This window comes from Macaca fascicularis, chromosome 2 (genome assembly GCF_037993035.2).
Source record: "Macaca fascicularis isolate 582-1 chromosome 2, T2T-MFA8v1.1".
In the NCBI taxonomy this organism is placed as follows: Eukaryota; Metazoa; Chordata; class Mammalia; order Primates; family Cercopithecidae; genus Macaca; species Macaca fascicularis.
This window is the reverse complement of record NC_088376.1, coordinates 168,781,938-168,805,487: the sequence shown is the minus strand read 5'-3', so window position 1 is coordinate 168,805,487 and position 23,550 is coordinate 168,781,938. Positions and strand designations below refer to the sequence as shown.

Below are 23,550 nucleotides of genomic sequence, written 5' to 3'. Positions count from 1 at the left end.
TGAAAGAATCTGCTGTGATGCCAGCACTCAAGGGGACAGTTTCTGTTGCTGTGGGAACCTGAACTTTGCATTTCCTGACTTTGGGGTAATTAAAATGTCAGCCTTAATGTGGCATTAATGGAGTTTGCCATAAAAATCCTCTGTTTTGTTCTCTAAAAAATTGCTTAAAAGTTCAAAATGAGCCAAATGTACTAAAAATTTTAATCACAGAGACTCGGGTGGGTGAAGCAAATGGTTGGGAGCGGGAGGCCAAGGAAGGCGGATGGCAAGAGTTGGAAAAGGAAGAGCCCACTGGCCTCTGTGAGTGTCCAGCCCCAGCAGAGTGATGCTACAGAGCTAAAGTTAAACCCACCCACACAACAGTTTGGAAATGTGTAAAGGTTCAATGAAAAATAAATAAAAACTGTTCAAGCGTAAGTGCATCTTGGCAAGGACTCAAAAAATGAGACAGTCTGATGAGGCCGGTGTAAAACATGGGAAGGTGAGTCACCACGGATATCAGCTCGCAACAAAAGAAAGACATCAGAATAGGTGGATCTACAGCAGAAGTAGGGAGGACGGCCACAGGGAGGAAAATCACTTCTTTCAATGGGAGCCTTATTTGGGGGAAAACAAAATGGAAGAAATATGCAAGTAAAAGTTCTGGTCGCGTCTATCACATGTATATGACTGTGATGTGCTACAGCTTGATAGCTGTCAAGAAAGGTTTTTCATATGGAGAGCTTCGTCTGCTTTACTGACTTGGTTTAGTTCTGCTTAAGCATTTAAAGGGAGCACTTGGCTCAGCTCATACTCAGCCTGTTTAGTGGGGAACTGCTCTATCAAACACCTAGGGTGTTTTTTACCCTTCAGATTCCATAACTCATCTTAATGCCTTCCATTATCACCATGTGAATTTGCTTACCATTAGATTTTTAGCAATGGTGAAGAGATGATAAGCTAGGGGGTAATGGGGGAATACTGTTAAAAGGAAATTGTGTTAGTAGGTGCACTGCAAAGCAACATACATTTTAGCAGCAATATTAACCTCATCATCTCACAACAGAAAGCATATCTCAACTATATTTCTTCTCGTTTTGAATACTACTGGGATCTTTTGCAAAATTTGAAGAGGCTCAGGAAGTCAAATAGCCAACTGAGAATTTAGGGGGTCAGACTTGTCATCTCTGCTGGAAAACACAGCCCGTGTCCTTCATATGCAGAAAAGATGGTGGGTTACCCAACCATGTCAGTTCACATGCAGAGCTGACTTTTCTTTTGTGGGGATGCTTTATCCATCATGTTTTACAACCCAGTCACCAATATGAGTAGTTGCACATTTTCAAGATGCCTGTTCAGAGCCAGGAATGCCATCTTTGGGCTCAGAACAGAGAATTCCAATAAGAAATGCTCTCACAATGAGAGTAAATCCATAAACACCCCTCAGTACCCAAATGAGTTAACCACAAGCGAGTCTTTCATCTACCTGGGTGTCAATTTTCTCAGTTTTCTCATCTGTAAATTGGGAAGGATCATACTGACAGGAAATGGGCATTAAAACATGACTAAGAATAATTTTGCTAAACACATGACAAATAAAAAGGTGCTATAAAAATTCAGGCACTTGTGAAAGCTTGGAACACTACACACTGGTGGAATGTTTCTGAAGTTAAAGAGACTAACAAGTCAAGGGCACTATTTTTAAATGCCCCAAATCTGTTAGTTCTAAATAGGAACTGAATATTTTACCTTAAAGAAATTAGGCTTTTAAATTAATCTATGGTAAGAATGACATTTGAAAGTAAAAAAAAAAAAAAAAAAAATCCTCTTGAATGCAAGAAGAGCATCCAAAAATTTTAACAGCTTAAAATAAACCTTTTTCCTGTCTTCTCTCAAGCAATCTCCAAATGGACAGATTTCTGTGAATCTTTCCTAAAAACAATTTTCTTCTAAGTGTAGGCTCAAATCAGGACAAACTACAATCCAAATATATTTGGAGGAAAGTATAATCAATTTAAACAACAGGTTGGAACAGAGAAGACTTACACATCTTAATGGCAAAATCAAACTGTCTAAAAACAGCTGGAGATCAAGTTTCTCCTCCTGGTTTGTTCTTCCAACTGAGCTCACATCCATTGGCTTCCCCAGGGCCACCAAGTAGATGTATGGTGACACCACACTCGCGCTGTTCCTTAAACTTAGTTCATGCCAATGCTAAGGCCTGGCCAGAGGATGCTTATGATAAAGCACAGTAAGTGAAGCCCAGTGCTTTTTCTATTCAGCAAAACATTCATTTTTGCTGCAACAGAAGATTTCTGGGCTAAGGCAATTCTATGTAATCCACACCCATAAGGTGCGGCAGAAAGCCAGGTAATGAAGACTTGCGTGTAGAAACTCCAGGCCCTTCACCACAGGAACAGGCGATTTTCCTGGTGGGAAGGGACAGTGTGCACATGCCTATTGGGCACTGTGCCATGGTACTTTCCAATTCTTTCTGTCATTACTATTACGCTGGAGATTGCCAGGCAAGAAGGTCCAAGGATGTGACGATTAGGATGGTCCTCAGGACACAGTCCCTGCTTCTGCCCCCTGGTTTCTCTACAGAAGCCGCAACTTCGACTGTTCAAATCACATAGGCCACAGAGATTTGGCTCATGTTACTTCCCTTTTCATTTTCTAGTGACAGTTAGAATATGGTCTTAGCCCAACCTTAAGTAGAACAAGCTCTCTTCACCCCAACACTGGCCCCAGGTCATTTCCCTCTCTTTGGAGATTATCATGATGAAGCAAGTGGAGAATGGAATCTCCTGGACCAATCTGTCTCTTGCCTTCTTTGCAGAATGTTATATTTGTTCTGTCAGAAAAATAACAATAAAAGATTTAGAATCTCATTTCCTAATAATTTTTGTCTTTGTGGACAAAATTTTATTTTTGAAATAAAACTCTGTGGGTCTTATGTTACTCATTTTAAAGAAGAATATGCCAGTTACTTGCATGTTACCAGACATCCTTTATGGAGATCAGTTCAGAAGAGTTGTTGGGCATCTTAAGACTAAAAGGAATATTCTTTTGGATTCGACTCCAAAGTTATTTCATTCCTTTCCATTGTCAACACACATGTTTCTTTTTCTCTGAAGTATTGGGTTACATTTCAGAAAAAGAAAAAAATCTCCTAAACGTGATTTATCAACTTGCTTAAAATAGAACTAGAAGAAGTGACTCCCAGATTAGTGGGAAGATGGCAAAAATAAACAGCAAAGAAGTGATTTCAATAGCGACGATCTCATTAAGCTGCCCATTTCCAAATTTAGCCCTTAGGCAGTTTTTTTAATTAAAAAATATTTTTAACCTGGATTCTCATTGGCTGTGTGAAGTCTGGGTGGCTTCTGAATTCTTGGAAGCCATTCTCTTTTCTTCTGTAAATTTATGCTATCCTTTAACCACTTCAAAATAAATTAAAAACTGGAAAGACAGAAATTCAGCCAAGCTACATGAGACTCCAATAACTAATGCAAATCTGACTTGTGTTATGTAATTTCAAAATGGATGTTTCCTTGTGTCTAACTGGCCTTCTGAGGTCCATGTTTGGTTGTTCAATTTAGTAATTATGGAAGTGCCATTATCCAGATCAAGAATAAATGAATACCAGCAACAAAACTTCTTTTTCTAAGTTAGTGCTATGAAAAGAACGTGGTTTATGTAATTAATTAGCCTTTTAAGGCCAAATGGCATGTCACCTGGCTTTTAAATATACTCTAGCTTTGAAAACATAGAGATGTTGGCTGAATGAAAATGGTGGCACGTTACTTTTGGCTGCCTGAGAAGACCAAATGCAAACGGCTTGCTCTGAAAGTAAAAAAGCCAGAACCCAGGGGAGAAGCACTACTCCGCACTGCGAAGACACCATCACCTTAGTGGTGTACTCACAATCAGATGACCCGGTGTGAGCGTGAGAGTTTGTCAGTGAATGTGTTGAGTGGATGAGGGCTGGGTCTGGAGACAAAACAGCTTCAAAGTTCAGGCAGGGAAGGCCCGGCTTGGCGCTGGATCCACCCGGCTGAGTAATCTCATTCTCCTCAGATGCCTTCTGGTTTTCAGCTGTCTTGGGTTTCTTCCTGAAAATAAACAAAGGGCCCTTTGAAGGAACTGACTGCATATTTGGGAAAAGGCATTTTTAGAATCTGTTAAAGATAACTTGATTTTTTTTTTCTGAAGGGGGATGGGAGGGAGTCCAGTATGTCCCTTGTTTTAAAACAAGCTGATTCTTGTTTTTTTTCCCTCCAGTAATGGCCTAACTGGGAACACATGAAAGCATATGGGCCAAGCAAACAGCACCACATTTGGACTCTGTTGGCTGCATAAAAAGACCCTGTCCCAGAACTTTAGACAGCTTGAGCTACGTATGGCTGACATTATCCAAGAAAGCATCCCTCTTCCCCCCTTAGGAGTTTTAACATGGTCTGGAAAAATACTAGTGGAAGTTTTACCGTTCTAGCATTTGTCAGGAAGCTTAGAGACAGGACGCGTGGAGTAATGGGAGGAGCACTGGACTGGGAGTCAGGAGACTTGAGCTACGGTACTAGCTGTGCCTCTAACTTGCTGTGTGGCCTTGGGCACCTCACTTCACCTCTCTGGGCTTCAGTTTCCTCATCTGTAAAATAAAGGGCTTGGATTAGAAGGCCTTAAAGGTTCCTTCCAACTTTAAATTTCTACTCATGGAATACATTATGGAACATTCAACTTTCTTGCTTTTACTTAGATTTTATCTTAAATAAATTTCAAATCACAATTTAAATTTGCAGCCTGTACAGACGAGAGGGTAGTGATGGGAGGTTTCTGTTACAGTAGCAAGTGAAAAGTGAAAAGAAGAGCTTAGATTCTAGTAGCTGAAGAGGGGAAGGTGTCATGCAGAGATTTTTCTACTCCAACTCTTTATTCATCCTACGTCTAAGATTTTTGATTTGGTGCATCGTCCTGGAGTTTAGGGTATGACTGTGTGTTTGGGACACGAAGAAGAGAAGGGTGAAGGGAATTAGAAAGTAATTGTTACTAATTGTTATATGGGGTCAGGAATAGGAAGTAAAACAGCACAGCTATCAGTCAGCTCAGGTCTCCTCTCCCCAGGACAATGCAACTGATATGAAATTAACAAATACTTAGCTTATACTACTCGTACCCTAGACCACAGCCAAACTGGATTATTATTAATAGTTTCTGAACATTTCTCCAATTCCCTTGGATTTGTGTCTTTTTCTATCATTATGTGGACAGTGACCAGAAAAAGCATTTCTTTTATTTGTAGAAGACTATGTGTGGTACAGAATTTGTTGTAAGTAGATTTGTTTCCATGTTTCCCTTGTTTCTATGAGCATGGTAATGGACTTGTTATGCAGAATATTTTGTATTTAAATTTGTTGTGCTGGGTAGTTAAATCTGCCCTCGCAGAATATGGTGTTATGATTAGTATGCTGTGTTTTCAGTCCAACAGGTTGTGAAATAAAATCTGTTTCTTCAGAGGGCAGGAGGCAGAGATGGCATGATAAAGATTAGAATAGAAGAGAGGCTTTCAGACATCTTTTTCAGTATGGAGGAAGCCAATAGAAGAGAAGCAACAAATTATAAGACCTTATCAATTGTTTTTTGAATGGTGACTATGGGAGTAACCCCCAAATCTTGAGTGTCTACATGGACCCTGAAGGAGCTGGTATTCTGGTTTTCAGTCTAAAGATGTAGCCAAGATCGAAGTTGCTAAAGCCCAACTCCTTTACTATAACCAATGCTTTCTCTGAGGTCCGTATCTCCATCACTGTTGTCTACCACCAGGTTGGAAACCTCAGCATCACTATACACCTTCCTCTGCCTTAAAGTCAATTCATCAATAAGTTCTTATAGTTCTGCTTCCTTCGTATTTTTTTTCACATCTGTGTTTCCATTCCAATTTCAATGCAATCACCTTACTGCTTTTTATCTAGTCGATTGTTTACTAACTGGCTCTCCATCCTCCTTCACTCCTCTAGTCCTGTTTCTTTGCATTCACTAAATCTAAGATGACTACATTAGCCTGACACTCAAGGTTGGTTCCGTATCTCCTCTAACTTTTCTCATGTGTCCTATATATTGGCCATACTGGACCCTCAGATTTCTTGAATATCCTCCAGAACATCCTGGGAGTCTACATTCTGGGGTCTACATCTTTGCTCAAGTTTTCTCTTGCTTTGAATATCCCGTATTTCATTGCTGCCCTGTTGAAATCATACTTATTATCCTTCATACTTATTAAATGGTGTCTTCATCTTGTAACTGTCTTGATTCCTCTCTGCCAGATAGGACTTCATTCCAAACACTGAATTCCTCCCTAGGTCTTTCTCTGAAACGCCTATGCTCTTTTTTTTTTTTCCTTAATCTTATTTCACTCACTCTATTTTATTTCAATAATGGCTATTTATGTGCATATCCCTCTTGTGAGACTGTAAGCTCTCTGAAGGTAAGGAAATGTCTTAGTTATTTTTGTATTCCTTGTGTTCATCTATTCTTTCCTTCTTCCTTCTCTCCTGTCATTCATTCATTTACATATTCATTTTACAAATATTTATGATGTCCCCATGATGTGCCAACATGGGCTAAAGAATAAAACAGGCCTGGATCCTTCCCTCCCAGAGTTTACTGCCTTGTCTATACTATTAAGCAGTGTAGCTTAGACAAAGCTGTCATTCAGTAATTGACTGTGGACAGAATGAAAGGAAGCTGAAATTAAAGTGTATTTTAAGAATAGTCATAGTCTGAATCCCAATGAAGTTTCCTACTTTTTATGCAGCAAGGTAGCAAAACTACCTGACTGGCTGCTTTTGCTTTAAGTCGATGAGGGGCATTTAATAAGAGCAGGACTATTTTGCTCAGTAAGGCTAGGCTGGCCCTCACGATTCATTTAAATATAGCGACAAAACAATAATGACATACGTCACCTAGCAGAAAAAAATGTTTATTTTTGATATTCGTAGATAGGGCCTAGGATACTTTCAGATGTGTACTTCAGAAAATTAAGAAAGCTTTCTTTCAAACATAAAGACATAGCAAAAGCACCAATATATTACTCTTTTATTTTTAACACTGCAAAAATCATATTGTTCTTCATATCAATGCCCTTGTTTCCTTCCCTAGATTCGCTCTTGCTTCCTGACTGACATCTTGTACCACATCCTCCTGTTGCCTCAATGATCACTTTGGGAGAATATTCATAGCACAGAGGCATTGGAGCTACCTCTATAAACAGGAAATGTTAAAAACTCAACCTTTTTGGCTTACCCCCTTATTTGTCTTATGTCACTTTACTTGCCCTTATACCACTGGGCTGTTTCCCAACTGTCCAGATAACAGAGAACTGCTCACCATCCTCAGAGGCAATTCATGTCCTATCTCACCCTTTCTAATGGTTCTCTGGACTCCTTTTTCTGGAGCTGAGAAACCCTAAAATATAGCACTCGTTTATGCCTAGACATGCACAGGTGCTGTGAATTGACCCCATTTTTGCACTTCATAGTTTATTAAGGAGGAAAGAATAAGTCCTGTCATAATTAGTTGAAAATACATTTTGAGGCTCTGTAAAAAGAATTATAAACATGGCACATCTGAGGGCAAGTCTTTTCAAGCCTCTGTGGCGATGCACTATTCCCTGGAGCCTTTAGAGGGCAGCAGCACACTGGCTGACTCCAGCGGATTTCAGAGCGGCAAACTCCCGACCAGAACCTTCCTCCTGGTCACCATGCCAAAGGTTGATTTGCCAGGCTCTGGCCTCTCAGTCTCTCTTTTCAGTTCTCGTTCTCATTCTCCTCTCTCTCTCTCTCTCTCTCTCTCTGTCTCTCTCTCTCTCCCCTCCCACCCCTTTCCTCCTCTCTCTCTCTCTCTATTAAAATTATACACTCTGATGAAGTCGCTCCTCAACCGGAAAATGAAAGCTCCAATGAAAAAGTTAGACAAGCCAACAACAACAAAGAAAGAAACCAGGGAAAAAGGGAAAGGGGGCTGGTGGCAGGGAAGGACTTAAGAATAAGAAAAGGGCAGATGTTTCGTAAATATATGCAAAGTAAAACTGGGTGTACCCTGAACACTTCCACAGAGAAACAGACCAATCATTGTGCACTTCCTTCCGCCACACTGGTGGAGCTCTGCATTCAAAAAAAGAAAAAAAAAAAAAAAAAAAAAAAAAAAGCGTGGCCGCAGGCACCCGCCTTTCAACGGTCAGTTCTGACATTCTGACTGAACATCTCTCAATTGTCCAAAGAGAACAAAAACATTTTCATCTCCTCACTGCAAACATTTCTGTTATGAGAAAAGGCTGCTTCAAGAACTGGGAGTGTGTTCTAAGGAGAGTGGCGGCTGAGTTAGCCAGCAGAGCCTTCTGGTTTTTAACTCTCATTGTGCTGGCCCCAGTAAGAAGTTTTAGGCTGAAACATAGCAGTGAGTAAGGCTGTGGAGGATGTTGGCTCTTTCCTAACTAGACCATATTGTATGTGGAAAGAAATATGCATTAAAACATATTGATGATATGGTAGGTATTAAGCATGTTAAATGCATGGAAATTAACCAGATCGGCGGCATTTGATGTATATATTTCACACTCTTTTGCACATATTGCACACATACAGTGATGGCAATGCTTTCTGCAACATATGGAAAAATAAATATTTTATCTGTGTGAGCTCTTAGCAGTCTCCAGGGTGTTGAGAGGAGAGCGCTCTCTTCTTTCACCCTATCCCAATTTTCTCTCTTCATTGGGCTCCCACCCTTTCCTGCACGTTAATGTGTCTTTTACTTATCAGCTTGGTCTTTTCCTATCTGATAAGTAATATGTCTGTTACTTATCAGATAGGAAAAAATTAGTTGGAACCTCCTATTGGCTCATGATAATTTAGATCAGTGATGCCTCCCCCAGTCTTGCTGGAGTCGTAACCATTTCCCTACTCTTTTCCCCAGCAATGCATTAAATAGGCTTAGTATCTGGGCAGGAGGGAAAGGGTAGGTGGCAACAAACCACCCCAACAAGGGTGGTAGTGGAACTGTGCTCCACTACCTATTAGCTCTATGCCCTAGGTAGATTACTCCGCATCTCTGAGCCTCATTTTCCTCATCTGTAAGATGGGAATAACAATACCTACCACTTAGGGTTATTGTAAGGAACAAATGAGATAAGCCATGTAAAGTGATTTGCCTTGTGCTGGCACATGGTAAGGGCTCAATAATGGTAGTTCCTCTCATAGGGATTGTTAGTTCTGTGACTTTCATAATGTTAGTTTTAAGAAGACATTTCCGGGCCGGGCGTGGTAGCTCATGCCTGTAATCCCAGCACTTTGGGAAGTCGAGGCGGGCAGATCATGAGGTCAAGTGATTGAGACCATCCTGGCCAATATCGTGAAACCCCGTCTCTACTAAAAATACAAAAATTAGCTGCGCATGGTGGCATGTGCCTGTAGTCCCAACTACTCAGGAGGCTGAGGCAGGAGAATTACATGAACCCGGGAGTGCAGAGGTTGCAGTGAGCCGAGAGCGTGCCACTGCATTCCAGCCTGGTGACAGAGCAAAAAATAAAAAATAAAAAAAAAGAAAAAAACAAGAAGACATTTCCTTCCCTCATTTCAGTAATCTGTTTAGACATCTAGATTTTGGGCAGGGGCAAATGGATTGCTATTGTAGCAAAGGCAGAAACAATGTTAGGACAAGCAATCTCTTCCTCAACACTTTGATCTCACTCTATACCTCCTGACATCTCCTTTCTGCTCACATGTTTGTCATTGCTGTGGCTACGCTATACCATGAGCTCCTTGAAGCTGAGGGCTGAGCAAGCTGCACTTAGCCTATAGAAGCCCATCAAGCCTGAGCACTATGGTCTATTCATTGAGACCAACCTATGGGACTCTGGCTTATCATGTTTTCTTACAATTTATCATTTCTCTACCTGGTCTGATGTCCTCACATCAATTTAAGATATTTTTGTGACTAAACACATTTTATTTTCTCAATCTTTTTTTTTTAACCTTGGCAGGGCTGATTTACAATTTTTTTCAGTATAATTTCCTCCTAACTGTATCAGTCAGGATCCTGGCAAAAACAGATGGCACATGCAAAGTTTTTTGCTAAAGAGGGTTTAATAAAAAAACTGTATTTGGAGGTGAAGATGAGGTTCAGGGACCTCAAGGGAGATAGCACCAGGTACTAGCAATAGTGGAGACTGCCAGGTACTAGCAGTAGTGGAAAGCTTTAAACCATTTAAACTGAAGGGGCAAGTAAAATGGTGATGAATTCTGAGTCCAGCCAGAATTGGAGTTGGGAAGGAGGGCTGAACTAATACATTCCCTGACCTCTCTCTTCTCCCACTTTCACATCTCCTGCTGATGTTGCCTTTTGGCCAAATTCAAAAGGAAGTCCAAGGACAAGAGAGCCTGAGTAATGGAGTCCAGAAGGCCAGTCTTCTGGGTCACATATCTGGGCAACGAATGGTTCTGCATTATTTTGGGGGGGGGTAGAATGGGGTGACAAGACTAATCAACATATGTGTTCTCTCTTATACTTTCAATTATACTTTCTGGAAGAAGGACAGAACAAAATAAAATCAGTCCTCTCTTAGCTTACATGTACCTATTATGTTGAACTGCCATTCATAGATCAAGAAAAGAGAATGTAAGCTCAGCTGAGCAGGGATTTTTGTTTGTTTTGCTTGCTGCCGTATACCTAGTTCCTGGAACAGTGTCTGACACATAGTATATGCTCAGCAAATTTTAGATGACTGAGTAAATATACTCACCTCTGCCAAGACAGACTTTATATATAGACACCATGTCATTGAATTATCACAATGATATGGTTAAGTAGGCAGGGCCACTAAGCATTATTGTGCAGGTGGTATGGGGGGTGTGTAGGTGTTAAAATTTAATATATGCCTCCCCAACCTACTTCCAAGCCTTGAGACTAGGCCCAAAGCATTGTCAACCCACCAGAAGAGATATACTTCTGCAAATGGTTCACATTTTAATTTTTTATCCTCTTTATTGATTTTTGCACCTAGCAAGTCTCTGCAAGTTTTATTATTATTTCACTTTTATACATTAGAAAGCCAAGTTTCTGAATAGCAAAGACGGCAAAGATTATAACCCAATCTGCCCATTCCCTAGGGCCCATGGGAAGTAAAAGCAGGCACTGGCATTCTGCACAGATGAAATACTTCCTATGACAGAAATAAATGCTCACTTGTAGACTTCTCTGTAATTTGTAGGCAACATCAGGTCCTGATTTCTAGGTCTGGATCTGGGTTCTCTGTAGCACAGGAAGGTAAGAGTGATAAGAACTCTTTTCCCTCTTAAAGGATACAGAAACTTTGAAACCCGTCTGCATCATAGTAAGGCTGTGTTATCTGTATCAGCATAGTTACTCTGTGATGAAGAAAAACTCAGAAAACTATCCAGATGTGGGAATTTCTCAGGTATTCCTTGCACTTGAACTTAAGGATGAATGAAGGCATATATAAGTAAGTTCCTTGTGTGGGCGTGGACTGAAGAAACTACGTTTGATCTTTTTTTGTCATGTCTTTAGTCCCCAGTACCCCAGCCCTATTCGCACTACAGAACACATTCCCCTCCTGGAAAGGCAGGCCTGTCTATCACCTACACATCAGCTACCATCAATTATGATTCAGTTGACTGGAAGCATTAAAGGTAAAAGAGTGACACAAAATAAAACAAAACTCTGGCTTCATCCCTTTGGGTTCGATTTATGCCAGAATAGCTAAAGACACAGAAAGACAAATGTAAACATCCTACCTGAAGCCTAAGAGGGATGTTAGTCTCCCAGCTTTAGCGTTTTCCAGTAACATAGAAGTCTGTAAAACACCATCCCATTACCTGCCTCATAACATATAGGAAAACTTGTGAATATAACAACTAGTTATTGTTTTAAAATGTATAATTCAGTTATTTTGCATGCAGAACTTCTAAATAATTCAAATGTCTGGCTTTTCTAGTGGAAAATAGCATATATTCATCTGTTATTTTAGCAATGATGAATGAATACTTGATATCGATCTTTCATTAGTATTTTCCCATAGGTATCATATCTCCTACCCCAAATTGTTTCTGTACCTTTCCTTGCAAGGTCTGTACTTCTCCTACATAAATGCCTTGCATAGCAGGAACTAAATCAACTACACAGACCCATACATCCAGAGAGCAGAGGTGAGCTGGATACAGCAGCTTAGAGATGTGGTGGAAGGAGCCCAGAGCTCCAAGGGAAGGGCAACAAGGAGACAAGAGCATGGGCTGCAGCTCAAACAATAGGTAAATCAAAGCAAGCAAAGCTGCTGGTCACAGATTTGACCAAGGTGGCATGAAATGACAAGCTACCGTGAGATTCAACAGTGATACAGAAGGATGATGAGAAGCAAACAGATTAGGAGGAGCTGCTACCACCATAGGTAGAGGCACAGATGACCAAGCAGAACAGCACCAGTCCCTGCAAGGTGTGCTCAGATACAGCTTGGCACAGCCATCTGCCCAGGAGGGAATGATGCTGCACATGGTGTGCATTGCAGCCGGGAAGTTGAGAACCGCTGTGGGCACCTCAGGACTGAGTCTGGTTACCCTGCTGATCCAAGAAATGAAGCCATCTAAAATTTTGCCTGCTTTCACAATTTTCTCTCTCTCTGTCTCTCTGTGTGTGTGTGTGTGTGTGTATTTAATTAAACAAAGTGAAATAAGAAGCGTTTTATTGGAGACATAACGTACTCACAGTAGTTTCAAAATAAATGGTGTCACTCTTCAGGTAAATTACTCCAAGGCTTGGGCCTAGTGCAGATGTTCATTGGGGCAGGGAACAGAGAGCGGCTGCATCTAGATCAGACAAAAAACAAAAATAAGGTAGTTAAGTGAACAGGTGATGGTGATGGCAATTATTTATTTTGATAAGAACGAATTTCGGGACTTCAGTGAGAGGTTGGTTGGTTGGTTCTACATCTTTGTACCAGAAAATGGCAAGTTAGGGAAGGGAGAATGGAGAGGATGTTGTCCAGGCTCCATTTTCAGTGCTTTCCCCTAACTGCCTGTGCAGCGTGGGACATCAACAGTACCCTGTCAGTGTGGGCGGAGCTGATTTTGTGGTTCTGACTTAGAAGCTGAGTTGTGGGTGAAAGTGGGGGAAGGAAGTAGAAACAGTGTCCTTCAACCTTGTCACAGTTGATTCTTCTAGTATCCTTTTCTTTTTTTTCATTTACTATATTTATTTTTTATTCACACATAAAAATTGTATATATTCATGGTATAAAACATGATGTTTTGATACATGTATACATAGTGGAATGGCTAAATCAAACTAATTAAAATATGCATTACCGGCTGGGTGTGCTGGCTCACGCCTGTAATCCCAACACTTTGGGAGGCCGAGGTGGGTGGATCACGAGGTCAGGAGATCGAGACTATCTCGGCCAACATGGTGAAACCCCGTCTCTACTAAAATACAAAACATTAGCCAGGCGTGACGGTGCACGCCTGTAGTCCCAGCTACTCAGGAGGCTGAGGCAGGGGAATCGCTTAAAGGGAGGCGGAGGTTGCAGTGAGCTGAGATCGTGCCACTGCACTCCAGCCTGACAACAGAGCAAGACTCCGTCTCAAAAAAAAAAAAAAAAAAAAAAAAAAAAAAAGAATTACCTCATGTATTTATAATTTTTTCACAGTGAGAACACTTCAAAACCTACTCTCAGTAATATATACTGCATTCTTATTAATGATAGTCATGAGGATGTACAGTACATCTCTGGAGTTATTCCTCCTAACTGAAGTTTTGTGTCCTTTGGCTGATGTCTCCTCAGCCTCTGGCAGCCACCATTCTAATCTTTGCTTCTATAAATTAAGCTTTTTTAGATTCCCCATATAAGTGAGTATTTGTTTTTCTGTGCCTGGCTTTTCTAGTACAAAAAGAGCATATTTTTTCCCCATATATCATGGACGACCTCTAGATTCATCCATGTTCTTGCAAATGACAAGATTTCCTTCTTTTTGAAGGCTGCATAGTGTTCCACTGTATACTTTTACCACATTTCTGATATTCCTGATTCCACTTCAGTCTCTCTCTCTTTATTGCTTAGTTCTTAACCTATTGTAGTGACACCCATTGATCTGGGCATGTTCTGAACATTCCCTCTGTCCTTCACTGCAAATGCTCCATTTTCTTCCACAGCCTCTAACCCTGAGGACACTGAATTACCCTAATTTTTTTCCTACACCTCAGTCTGCTATTCTGCCTTCTTCACTGCTTCTTTTCTTCCTTCTGTTCTCTAAATGTAGACATTCCTCTAGATTCTCTCCTCAGGCTTTGTCTTCCCCAGCCCTCCCTGACCTCAACAATCACTTCTCCATGGAGAGCATCCACATTGCTATCTTTAGTTCTAGCTTTTCTACAGAGCTGCACACCCACATTCTAAATAACAGCTGGTTATTGGTTCATTTGTTCCTCTGCCCATTCATTCAGTGTTTATATAGTATCTACGAGGCACCCGGATGAATAAAACAGGGTCTCTAACTTGGAGAAGCTCACATCTCCATCAAATACTACACAGGCTTTTCTCATTCAGAAAGTTTAGAACTGAATTCATTGTCTTTCCTTTAAAATCTGTTTCTTCTCTAGATGTCCCATTTCCTGCCATTGGTATTCTCTTCAACCAGTTACGTGGGCCTTCAGCTGGGGAGTCATCTTTAATTCTTCTGGTTTTTTTTTCTTCCCATATCCAATTAGCTGCCAAATCCGGTGGATTTTACTCTGATTATGATTCCTGAATCAATACCTGTTTTCTATACTAACCCCTATTTCTCCCTTTGCTAACTACCGTGAGGACATCTATGAAAGACTCCTGACTGGTTTCACTTTTTCCAGTTTTTCTTTACCTCTTATCCGTCCTTCACACAAACATTACATTAATTTTTCTAAAGTGCCCTTCTAAACATATCACTTCTTTGCTTACAGTCCTCCTTGCTTATTGGATTAAATTCAAACTTCTCAGTTTGGTATTCAAAGCTGCTACAGTGTAGCCCAATCCAGTTTCTTACTCTTATCTCTACACTCCATTCTACACTCCAGTAGTCCTACTCTTCCCCACCATGTTCATAGTATTTCTTCCCTTCTTTCAAGGTCTACATGTAGCTTCTTCAAGGGCCATCCAAATGCCACCTCACTTATGAAGCATTTCACAAAGGAGATTGCCTTTCTTAAATATTATGAGCACATTCTGTACTACTCCCTTTGCATATTCTACCAATTCGAATGGTTATTTGTGTAATTTGTCTTCCCTCTTCATAAGCTCTTTGAAAGCTGAGGCAGTTTTTACTCCGAGTACCCTATAGTGGGCCATGATTTCTTGCATGTTAAGTTTGCACTAGGGCTGATAATCTGCTGAAACGAATTTAAAAAGAATAAACACTCTTGCCTTGAGTCATAGAAATGGGAACTAAATTGAAAAGACCTCAAAACTCATCTACTTCAACCCCCTCATTTTTCAGATGAAGAGATTAAGGGAACTGACTTGCTCAAGGTCACATCCTTGTTAGTGGCTGGGCAAGGATAACAGACATAAAAGGCCACAGACTAATATTTATCAGTGCTTACGTGGCACCAATAGGCCCAGCAGATCATCAATAATGACAAGACCAGAGAGAGGGAGGTTGGGGTGTGTAACCTGCAAAAATACATTGTGTTCCAAAAAATAACAAACTTGCTTCATTTATTTGCTTCAACAAACCGAACGAATAAATAACTTTTATAGTGAAATAATGTCTAAAAAATGATGGTGGATTTAAAAAACAAGGAAGCAAACTTTTCTAACATTACCAGCAGAAATAATAATGACAATACAGTCAACACCACTGGGGAGGAGGTGTGGATGGTTAATGGATACAAAACATAGAAACAATGCATACGACCTACTATTTGATAGCACAACAGAGTGACTATAGTCAATAATAACTTAATCGTACATTTTTAAATAACTACCAGACGGTAATTGGATTGTTTGTAACACAAAAGACAAATGCTTCAGAGGATGGATACCCCATTCTCCATGATGTGATTAGTTCACATGCGTGCCTCTATCAAAACATCTCATGTACCCCGGAAGTATATACACCTACTATGTACCCACAAAAACAAAAAACAAATAAAATGTTAAAAATACCACTGGGGTGATAAACTCAGGCTGAAAATAAGAATAAAGACATTTCTCACGCTTTGGAAAAGCTGTGGGTTCAGCTGGAGTTCTTGGTGAAAACATGCAGTCATTCTATGGTTAAATTCATTACTTTACAGAAACAAACTATCGGCAATCTGCTGTTATGCCACAGTAACACTTCTTTTTCCACCTACATTAGCCTAGTACTCATTCTCCAGGTTTGTTTAAATGTTTACTTGTTTTTCCTTATATTACTACTTTACTTATAGAAATGCATAGACAATTGCCTCCGAGTCTGTTCAAATTTTCTTGCCTTATTCTCTTGTAGTAGAAGAAACATTAGTTGTTTCTCTTCTCTATCCTTATCCTCAAACAGAATCATTTTCTCTCACCCAAAGATGAAAAGCCCAACAAAACATGCTGTGGGGATAATAGTGTTTACCTAGGTGAGGAAAACAGACTTTTCCAGGGAATCTCAGTAATTATTACTTGGCCAGAAAAGCTCAGCTCTTAAATGTTAGCTCCAATACTACAAGACTTCATCTGCATCTCCCAGGTGAGCGCTTGACTCACTGTTACTCACCAGAGGAAAACCTTGGTAGTATTAATCAAACTCTTTTTGGCCAGTATGGTGGAGCCATGCTATGCATTGAGACATCCATTAAACAGCATCACCCCAGCAGCCACACAAACAGCAAAATGGGCTCAAGAGCTCTTCATTGTTCTTTCTAACCCGTCATAAGGCTGGACAGATTATCGACACTTCACCAGATAGAACTTCCTTCTACTTTTGCCCCCTGGCAACTACATTAAAATGATGAAGGAAATCACTCATCAATAGTACATTGCAGTGAAAAATTATCTGGCAAATTTACAAATCCTTTGTGTAATTACATAAATGTACATTTTAAATATATCTAACATTTGATTTAAATTGTGCATTTTATAATTAATACAACCATAATATGTCTGTCCTTTAATTAAATCCTTCTTTCTCAGCCCCACATCCTGCTGCTATAATCTTCCTTTCATTTTTTGGCAAATTGTCACCTAGCTCCCTCTTTTTTCCCCTTTTGCCTTAGTACACACCTGAGTGTCTATTAATCAGAACCACTGCCTAGTGTGTCATGTTTCATTGCTTAAAGGGTGGTTACACTCTAAAAAAGACTCAGTGAGAATGACTTCATGGGGTTTCACATTTATTCTCTTTTAATGACTTTCACATCCAGTGCACTCGGTTTTTAAGTCAAAAGATAATTTTGAGGGGCTGCTGATGCCACAAATTCTCCCTAGAACCTGAAAATCCAGCTGTTGTCTCTGCTTCTTACATCATCACTGTAATAAAGAATCTGCTCTTGGAACCCAGCTGGCAAGTTTCCTGATGGTGTCAGAGGCGAACAGACAGTAGGTCACTTCTCTTCAGCCCGTTTCATTGTTGACGTTTCTGCAGATCTGTCTTGAAAGCCCTTAGAGAGCAGAGCTGTTATGAAATACACTGCCACATATCACTGTAAGGAACTTTCTGCAGATGTCAACTTTGAATATGGCCTGTCCCATTCCTAGGAAATCACACCAAATCATTCTAAAATTATAGATGGGAAGTTCATGATTAAAGTTTACAAGAAAGGTAATAGTAACAATAACAACTAGCATTTATTGGATGTCTACATTTTATTAGGGACTACACCAGGCATTTTTATAAATGAGTATGTTCTTGTTTAAGCCTCATAGCAATGCTGTGGTGTATGTTTTAGTATACCCATTTTACAGATAAGAAAAAGTGAGATTTAATGAGTTTATGTAACAGGTCCAAGTTTAAAAAGCTACTGGATGGTGAGACCAGAATCCAAACCCAGATCTCTCGGATTCTAAATCTGTGCTCTTCTCACTATATAACAACTGTTCCAATGCAGCTTGGACACGGGACACATTGCTAGTTCCCACTGTGATCACAGCACAAGGAAGATGCTTATTTTCATGATGGTTCAGAGCCACTGGAAATATCTGGGAGCACAGACTCCAGGAGAAGGAAATATTTCAGAAAGCTATCAATAAGTGTAGTCCCTTCCCCGCCCCCCCTTTCTAACTGAAGATGAGAATGTCTTCTATCAGTCTTCTCAAACACTAATGAACAAATGAATCACCCAGGACTTCTGATTCAGCATATCTGGGGTGGAGCTTGCGATCCTGCATTTCTGACAAGCTCCCAGGTGATGCTGATGCTACTGGTCTGGGACCGCAGGTCTTTGGCCTGACAGTCCGCTTTCTCCTAGGGCTGTTTTTGAAGGAGCAGTTCAAGCCAAATAACTTGGCTAACAGTTCACACAGCCAGCTGACTGGCTTCTGATTCTGGGCCAGTTTGTCAGGTCATCAGGCATTACACAGAATTCAAGGAGTTTCTAGCATAGAGCACATTGTCAAAAAATTGTTTTTAGATCCCCAAGGGGTTTCCCCTCTCTCTGGAAATTCAAAACGATAATGTCTCTAACATGCAAAGTTCCTATTTTTTTACATTATTGTTATTTTTAACAATAATTATCTGGTAATAATTCAAATAACACCTTCCCTCTGAGAAATTCAATGAGCTTTACTAACCTTAATTGTCTAACAGCAATTCCCAGGTGAAGATAAAGCTGTCTCAAAGATCATAGTAAATTTAAAATTGTTCCACTTCCCTCGTTTCTTTGCCCCAAATGTAGTGGTGAGTTAGTGGGGATGGGTTACTAACTGGCAAAGGCCCACTATCATAATTTGAGGCACAGCAAATTTCATAAAAAGGATACATCTAAGAAATAATTAGCAGAGAGGTCACTGTGGGGGATACAATGTTAGAAAAAAAAGGAAGAGTTATAAAGTGTAAGATAAGAAAAGAGAAAGTGAAATCAGGACTAGCTGATGACCTCAGATGGGACATTTAACCTCTAGGTGGCTCAGCTTTTCTATCTGTAAAAAGAGGAGGTTGGTTTTATGATTTTTAAGGTCCCTTAAAACTCTAACTGTCCCCTGAGAAGGAAGATGTGGGAATTAAGTAGCTCATCAACCTGTTAAACCATTACACCTGTTAAGGAAGTCTATTTGACTTTTAACTTTTTACCTAATTACCTGAAACAAATTCCCAAGTCTACATCACCAATCCCACCTCTCTGGAAACTCGTGAGAACACCATTTAATGAATAAGGCACCAAAGACATCATGGCCAGATAAACTAATCAGGAACACCATCTTCAGCTTACTGATGCTGTGATAACTATTTTACTTTTTAGATTTTAGTTCCTTAATTAATCACTAGTTAATACCCATGTCCATAAGAAATACCTCTGATGGCTTGAAGACCCCTGGGATAGCCCTGCCAACACAACATGGAATCACAATCCCACTGTTTGTCACATTAAATCTATGTTAATTTTCTCCATAGAGACCTCCTGATTCCTCTTTGACAGTTTATAAACTCTGTTAATACAAGTTGCACATCCCATGCCATGAGCCTTAGCATTATCAGATACAGTTGACTCTTGTTTAAAATACGAGATCTTTTGGATCAGAGTACATGTACATACATACATACATACACACACACACACACACACACACACACACACACACACACAAAATCATGAATTTCTGGTTTTAATGAATCTGGCCTGGTGATGGGAACCCCTCTATTATGTCACTGGATGCTGGAACCTTCTTGTCCAGAAAGCCTGCCACAGGTCATGTCAATAAGATCATTTTAAACTCTGTAATAAGAATTCTAACATGAGCATGATTTATGACACAGTATTTTATTTGGTATTATCAGGTTTCCTATACCTTACCTCTTGCAGTAAGTATGTGTTCTGGATTAACCATTATAGTTTGTGGTAAATGGAAAAAAGGTACAGAGAAACATCACAGTGGCATTACTCCAGATAACACACTCTGTCACTGTTCCCAAAGTGAACATCTTTTCCTTTTCCTGCTCCCATCACTTCAATAGTAACTTTGGCTATTATTGACTAAATGCTTACTGTGTGGCAGGCATTGTGCCTTTTCACAGATAACTTTATTTTCTTACAATTACTCTTTGAAGTTGGGGATTATATTCCTATTTTATAGATGAAAGAGGTGAAACTGATACTTAGGAAAGGTACAGTTATTGGCCATCAGTCATGAAGGCAGAGGGTAGCAAAGTAGAGTTAAGGGCCAGGTTCTAACCACATGTTCTAGAGCTTAACCTACACTGGGCTCACAATCACCAAACCACGGATCTGCCTTCGCTCCACTCCTCTTCATTTGTGGTCCTCACCATTGGCTTAGGCTAGGTTCTTCTTCATGGCCCTCTCATGCCTTCTTGAATGTTTTTTGAAATTTCTCAAAACCTTCTACACTTGATTTATGTTTTCCCTCCCTATGTTAATACTTTAATCCAAAAACTCATTACCACTTCTTTTCAACAGACTTAACCACCCCTTTTCTTAGCTCTCATACTCCTTCTAAATTATTCTTTTGAAGCCTCACATTTGACGTCAAATGTTCCACATCCAGCTAGTGAACTCACTTTCCCAGAAGCCCAAGGAACCTACGTTTTCAGCTGGTTCATTAGTAGGCCCCAGGTGGCCCTATCAGATGTATTTGTCTAGTTTGATCTGGACAAACTGGCCCCATGATCAACCATTTCAACACTGCCCTCAGTAACCCTGCAGATATCCTTTCTTCTCTAACCTTCTATGTGCAGTGCCTCCTTTTACATTCATCAACCATGAATCCATATCATCCCATTCTCAGAACAAAAGGCTACATATACATGCCACCTGGATCTATGCTTCTGCCCACTGTTTCCAGGTACAACCTATGGCAGTTTTTCTTAGTTAGTTCTACTTTTATGAAGTCCCATTCTCCATTCTCTTTTTCAGTTGATGAGCTAGCATCCTACTTTAATAAAAAGATCTACGGCATGCAGCGTAGTAAGTGTATTAGCTCTCATCTCCTCTAATATCTCTGAATTTTCATTATTTTATTTCCTCAGGATATATCTTTTCCCATGTTTCCTTCATATCTTGAAGGTTATTCCTTCTACTTCTGTTTATCTTCCTTTGGTTTCAATCAAGGATACTTTCTCTGTAGCTGATAGCATATCCATTTCTAACAGTACTAGATTAATCATCACAACATAGTTTTTTTGGTCCTGCATTCAACTCCTGTCCTTCAAAAATATTTTCAGATGGTATATCTTAAAGTGTGCTTCATACTGGAACTTCAAGATGCATCTCAAACAAAGTTCCTTGGTCAAATAAGTTTAGGAAACACTGAATCCTATATATTCTATTTTCAAACTCGCAAGTGTACATAGCATATTAAAGGTGCTGGAAGCCTAATCTTTGTCCAGGCTTACTGTATTACAGACTGCCCCATCTCCCTTTTTAATGGAACACTTACTTAACCTCAGAATATGCTTAGGGAAAAGATGTTTTTAGGGATTTTCCCTGGTTCCAAACTCTTAAGCCTGGGCTCGGAAATTCACTGACTCCCTATCAAATGAGTCCTCTCAGATTTCCTTTCCATCAATACTCCACATGGTCTGAATTAGTTAACTTATAGGGTGTCAGAAAGACTAAGCACATTTGTATCTCTGAGCTACTGTAGATACCAGTTTGACTGCTTGGAATACCTTTATCACCTTTAAAAAAATTATACAGGACTTTCTTCTCCTTCAAGGTCCAAATATAAAAATATATCCTTTATGAAATTTTCCCTTGTGAAGACTGCCTCAGCCCATAATGTTTTCTGCCACTTTTTAAGTACTTCAATAAATGGTTGTGGTTTACTGACTGTCTGCTATATTATTAGCGAGGGTGTAAATCCTCTTGGGCAGGAACCTTGCTTTATACACTACAGAGACCTTAGCATATACTGTAGTTTTGAGCATAGAAGGATGTTATAACCATGTTATCGGTTAACATAAACAGAAATAGATGGCATTAAGGCATGATGGTTTAAAACACAATTTCTGTAGCTATTGGGATAGTTTAAGATGCTAACAGCCCAGGCGAAATGTTCCATCACAATATTGGGAAGAAACGCCACCCGCCATCACTGCCATTGCCCTGCAGATGATACCATGTGTATCTAAGGATTTGGATAAAGGCTAGATATAGAAGAGCAAAGACAGCTCTGTTCTTAGGTGAAAGTAAGAATTTGCATTAGTTAACACCAAACGGGGATAACGTTAAAATAATCTAGGAACATCAAGAGATCCATGAAAGGAATCACTGGAACATGCCAATGGTAGAATTACCATTCATAATCATTAAATCCTGGTAACTTGATGAAAAGAAAAAGGATATTTTCCTACATAAGGAAGTCAGGGTAAGTACTGTCTAAGGTTCCACTGCGTACTGTTGTGCCTGGTATACAGAATGTGTAGCAACTATTTACAGAATCTGCTGCTGCCTTCTAGTCACATTCCAAATTCTATCTCTTTGAATCAGTCTGGAGACACATTACATTGGTGAATTCAAGGCAGCTTGGCAACGACTGGCACAACATAAAACCCCAAACAATGAATTCCATCTTTCCCATAAAGCTCTTTTATTGACACAACACACAACAGCACAGAGCAGGTTGTCTCAGGCTAGTGTGTAATAACTAGATGTTAAGGGGCTCTGAGTTTTTCAGATTAGATGTTATCTGAAGTTGGGACTTAGCAGGTTTCCTAATAGTGAATTTTTAGTGGGTCTAGGACTAGAAATTTGGTCTCTTGATGCTTAGTTGGGGAGTTTTATTATGTGAGAGAAAAAAGTATAGCTTTCTTTCTTAAAACTACAGGAACGAATGACTTCCATATTTTAGCAGAAGAAAAAATGCATTTTATTGGAGTATAACCTGTGGAGTATTTTGCTACCTTCCTGGATATAAAGCGGCATACAAACAAAAAATTTAATAAAAAACTATTTTATAAATAAGAATGTTTACTTATGTTTATCTTAAAATAGGTATAGATTGCATTGTGTAACATGTGAAATAGCAGGATAATGGTAAAATTTCATAAACAGAAAATTCTGTGTCAGTCTTTAGTTAAAATTCATAACAGTGTATCAGAGTGTTGATTATTAGCAGTAATCAATAAGTATTTTTAAATTGGAATTTTTATTGCAGGAGATTATTGGGTGGGTGAAGCTAAATGGCCTACATGTTTTCCTGTCATGTCAATACTTAAGAATTGTCTTTCTGGGCAATTTACACATTTGAGAGTGAAAATGAAGGGTGGCCTGCCTACTGGGTGTGTAACAGGTCACTGGGGTAAGACTGCTGTTTTCAGAGAGCCATGGGCAGTTTCTTGGTTTCTGCAATAAAGTATCTGAGTTTCTTCTTTTTGTAGTAAAAATAAATAGTTTACT

At 39.7% G+C, this 23,550-nt stretch overlaps 1 protein-coding gene across 50 annotated transcripts in view; it reads right to left on the bottom strand.

Moving 5' to 3' along the window:
- ZBTB20 (zinc finger and BTB domain containing 20) overlaps positions 1-23,550 on the bottom strand; it is an 813,376-nt gene that overhangs the window by 41,616 nt on the left and 748,210 nt on the right. For 20 of the 50 annotated variants that reach the window (XM_074033403.1, XM_074033406.1, XM_065539540.2 and 17 more), the window contains 3 exons: positions 12,751-12,851; positions 4,467-4,630; positions 3,907-4,094 (listed from right to left, as the gene is read on the bottom strand). In XM_074033403.1, coding sequence (XP_073889504.1) covers positions 3,907-4,094; positions 4,467-4,477 — 199 coding nt within the window. In that variant the 5' untranslated portion in view covers positions 4,478-4,630; positions 12,751-12,851. Of the gene's footprint in view, positions 1-3,906; positions 4,095-4,466; positions 4,631-11,786; positions 11,846-12,746; positions 12,852-23,550 lie in introns of all 50 variants that reach the window. The other 30 variants (XM_074033433.1, XM_074033425.1, XM_074033429.1 and 27 more) reach the window with 3 other exon arrangements.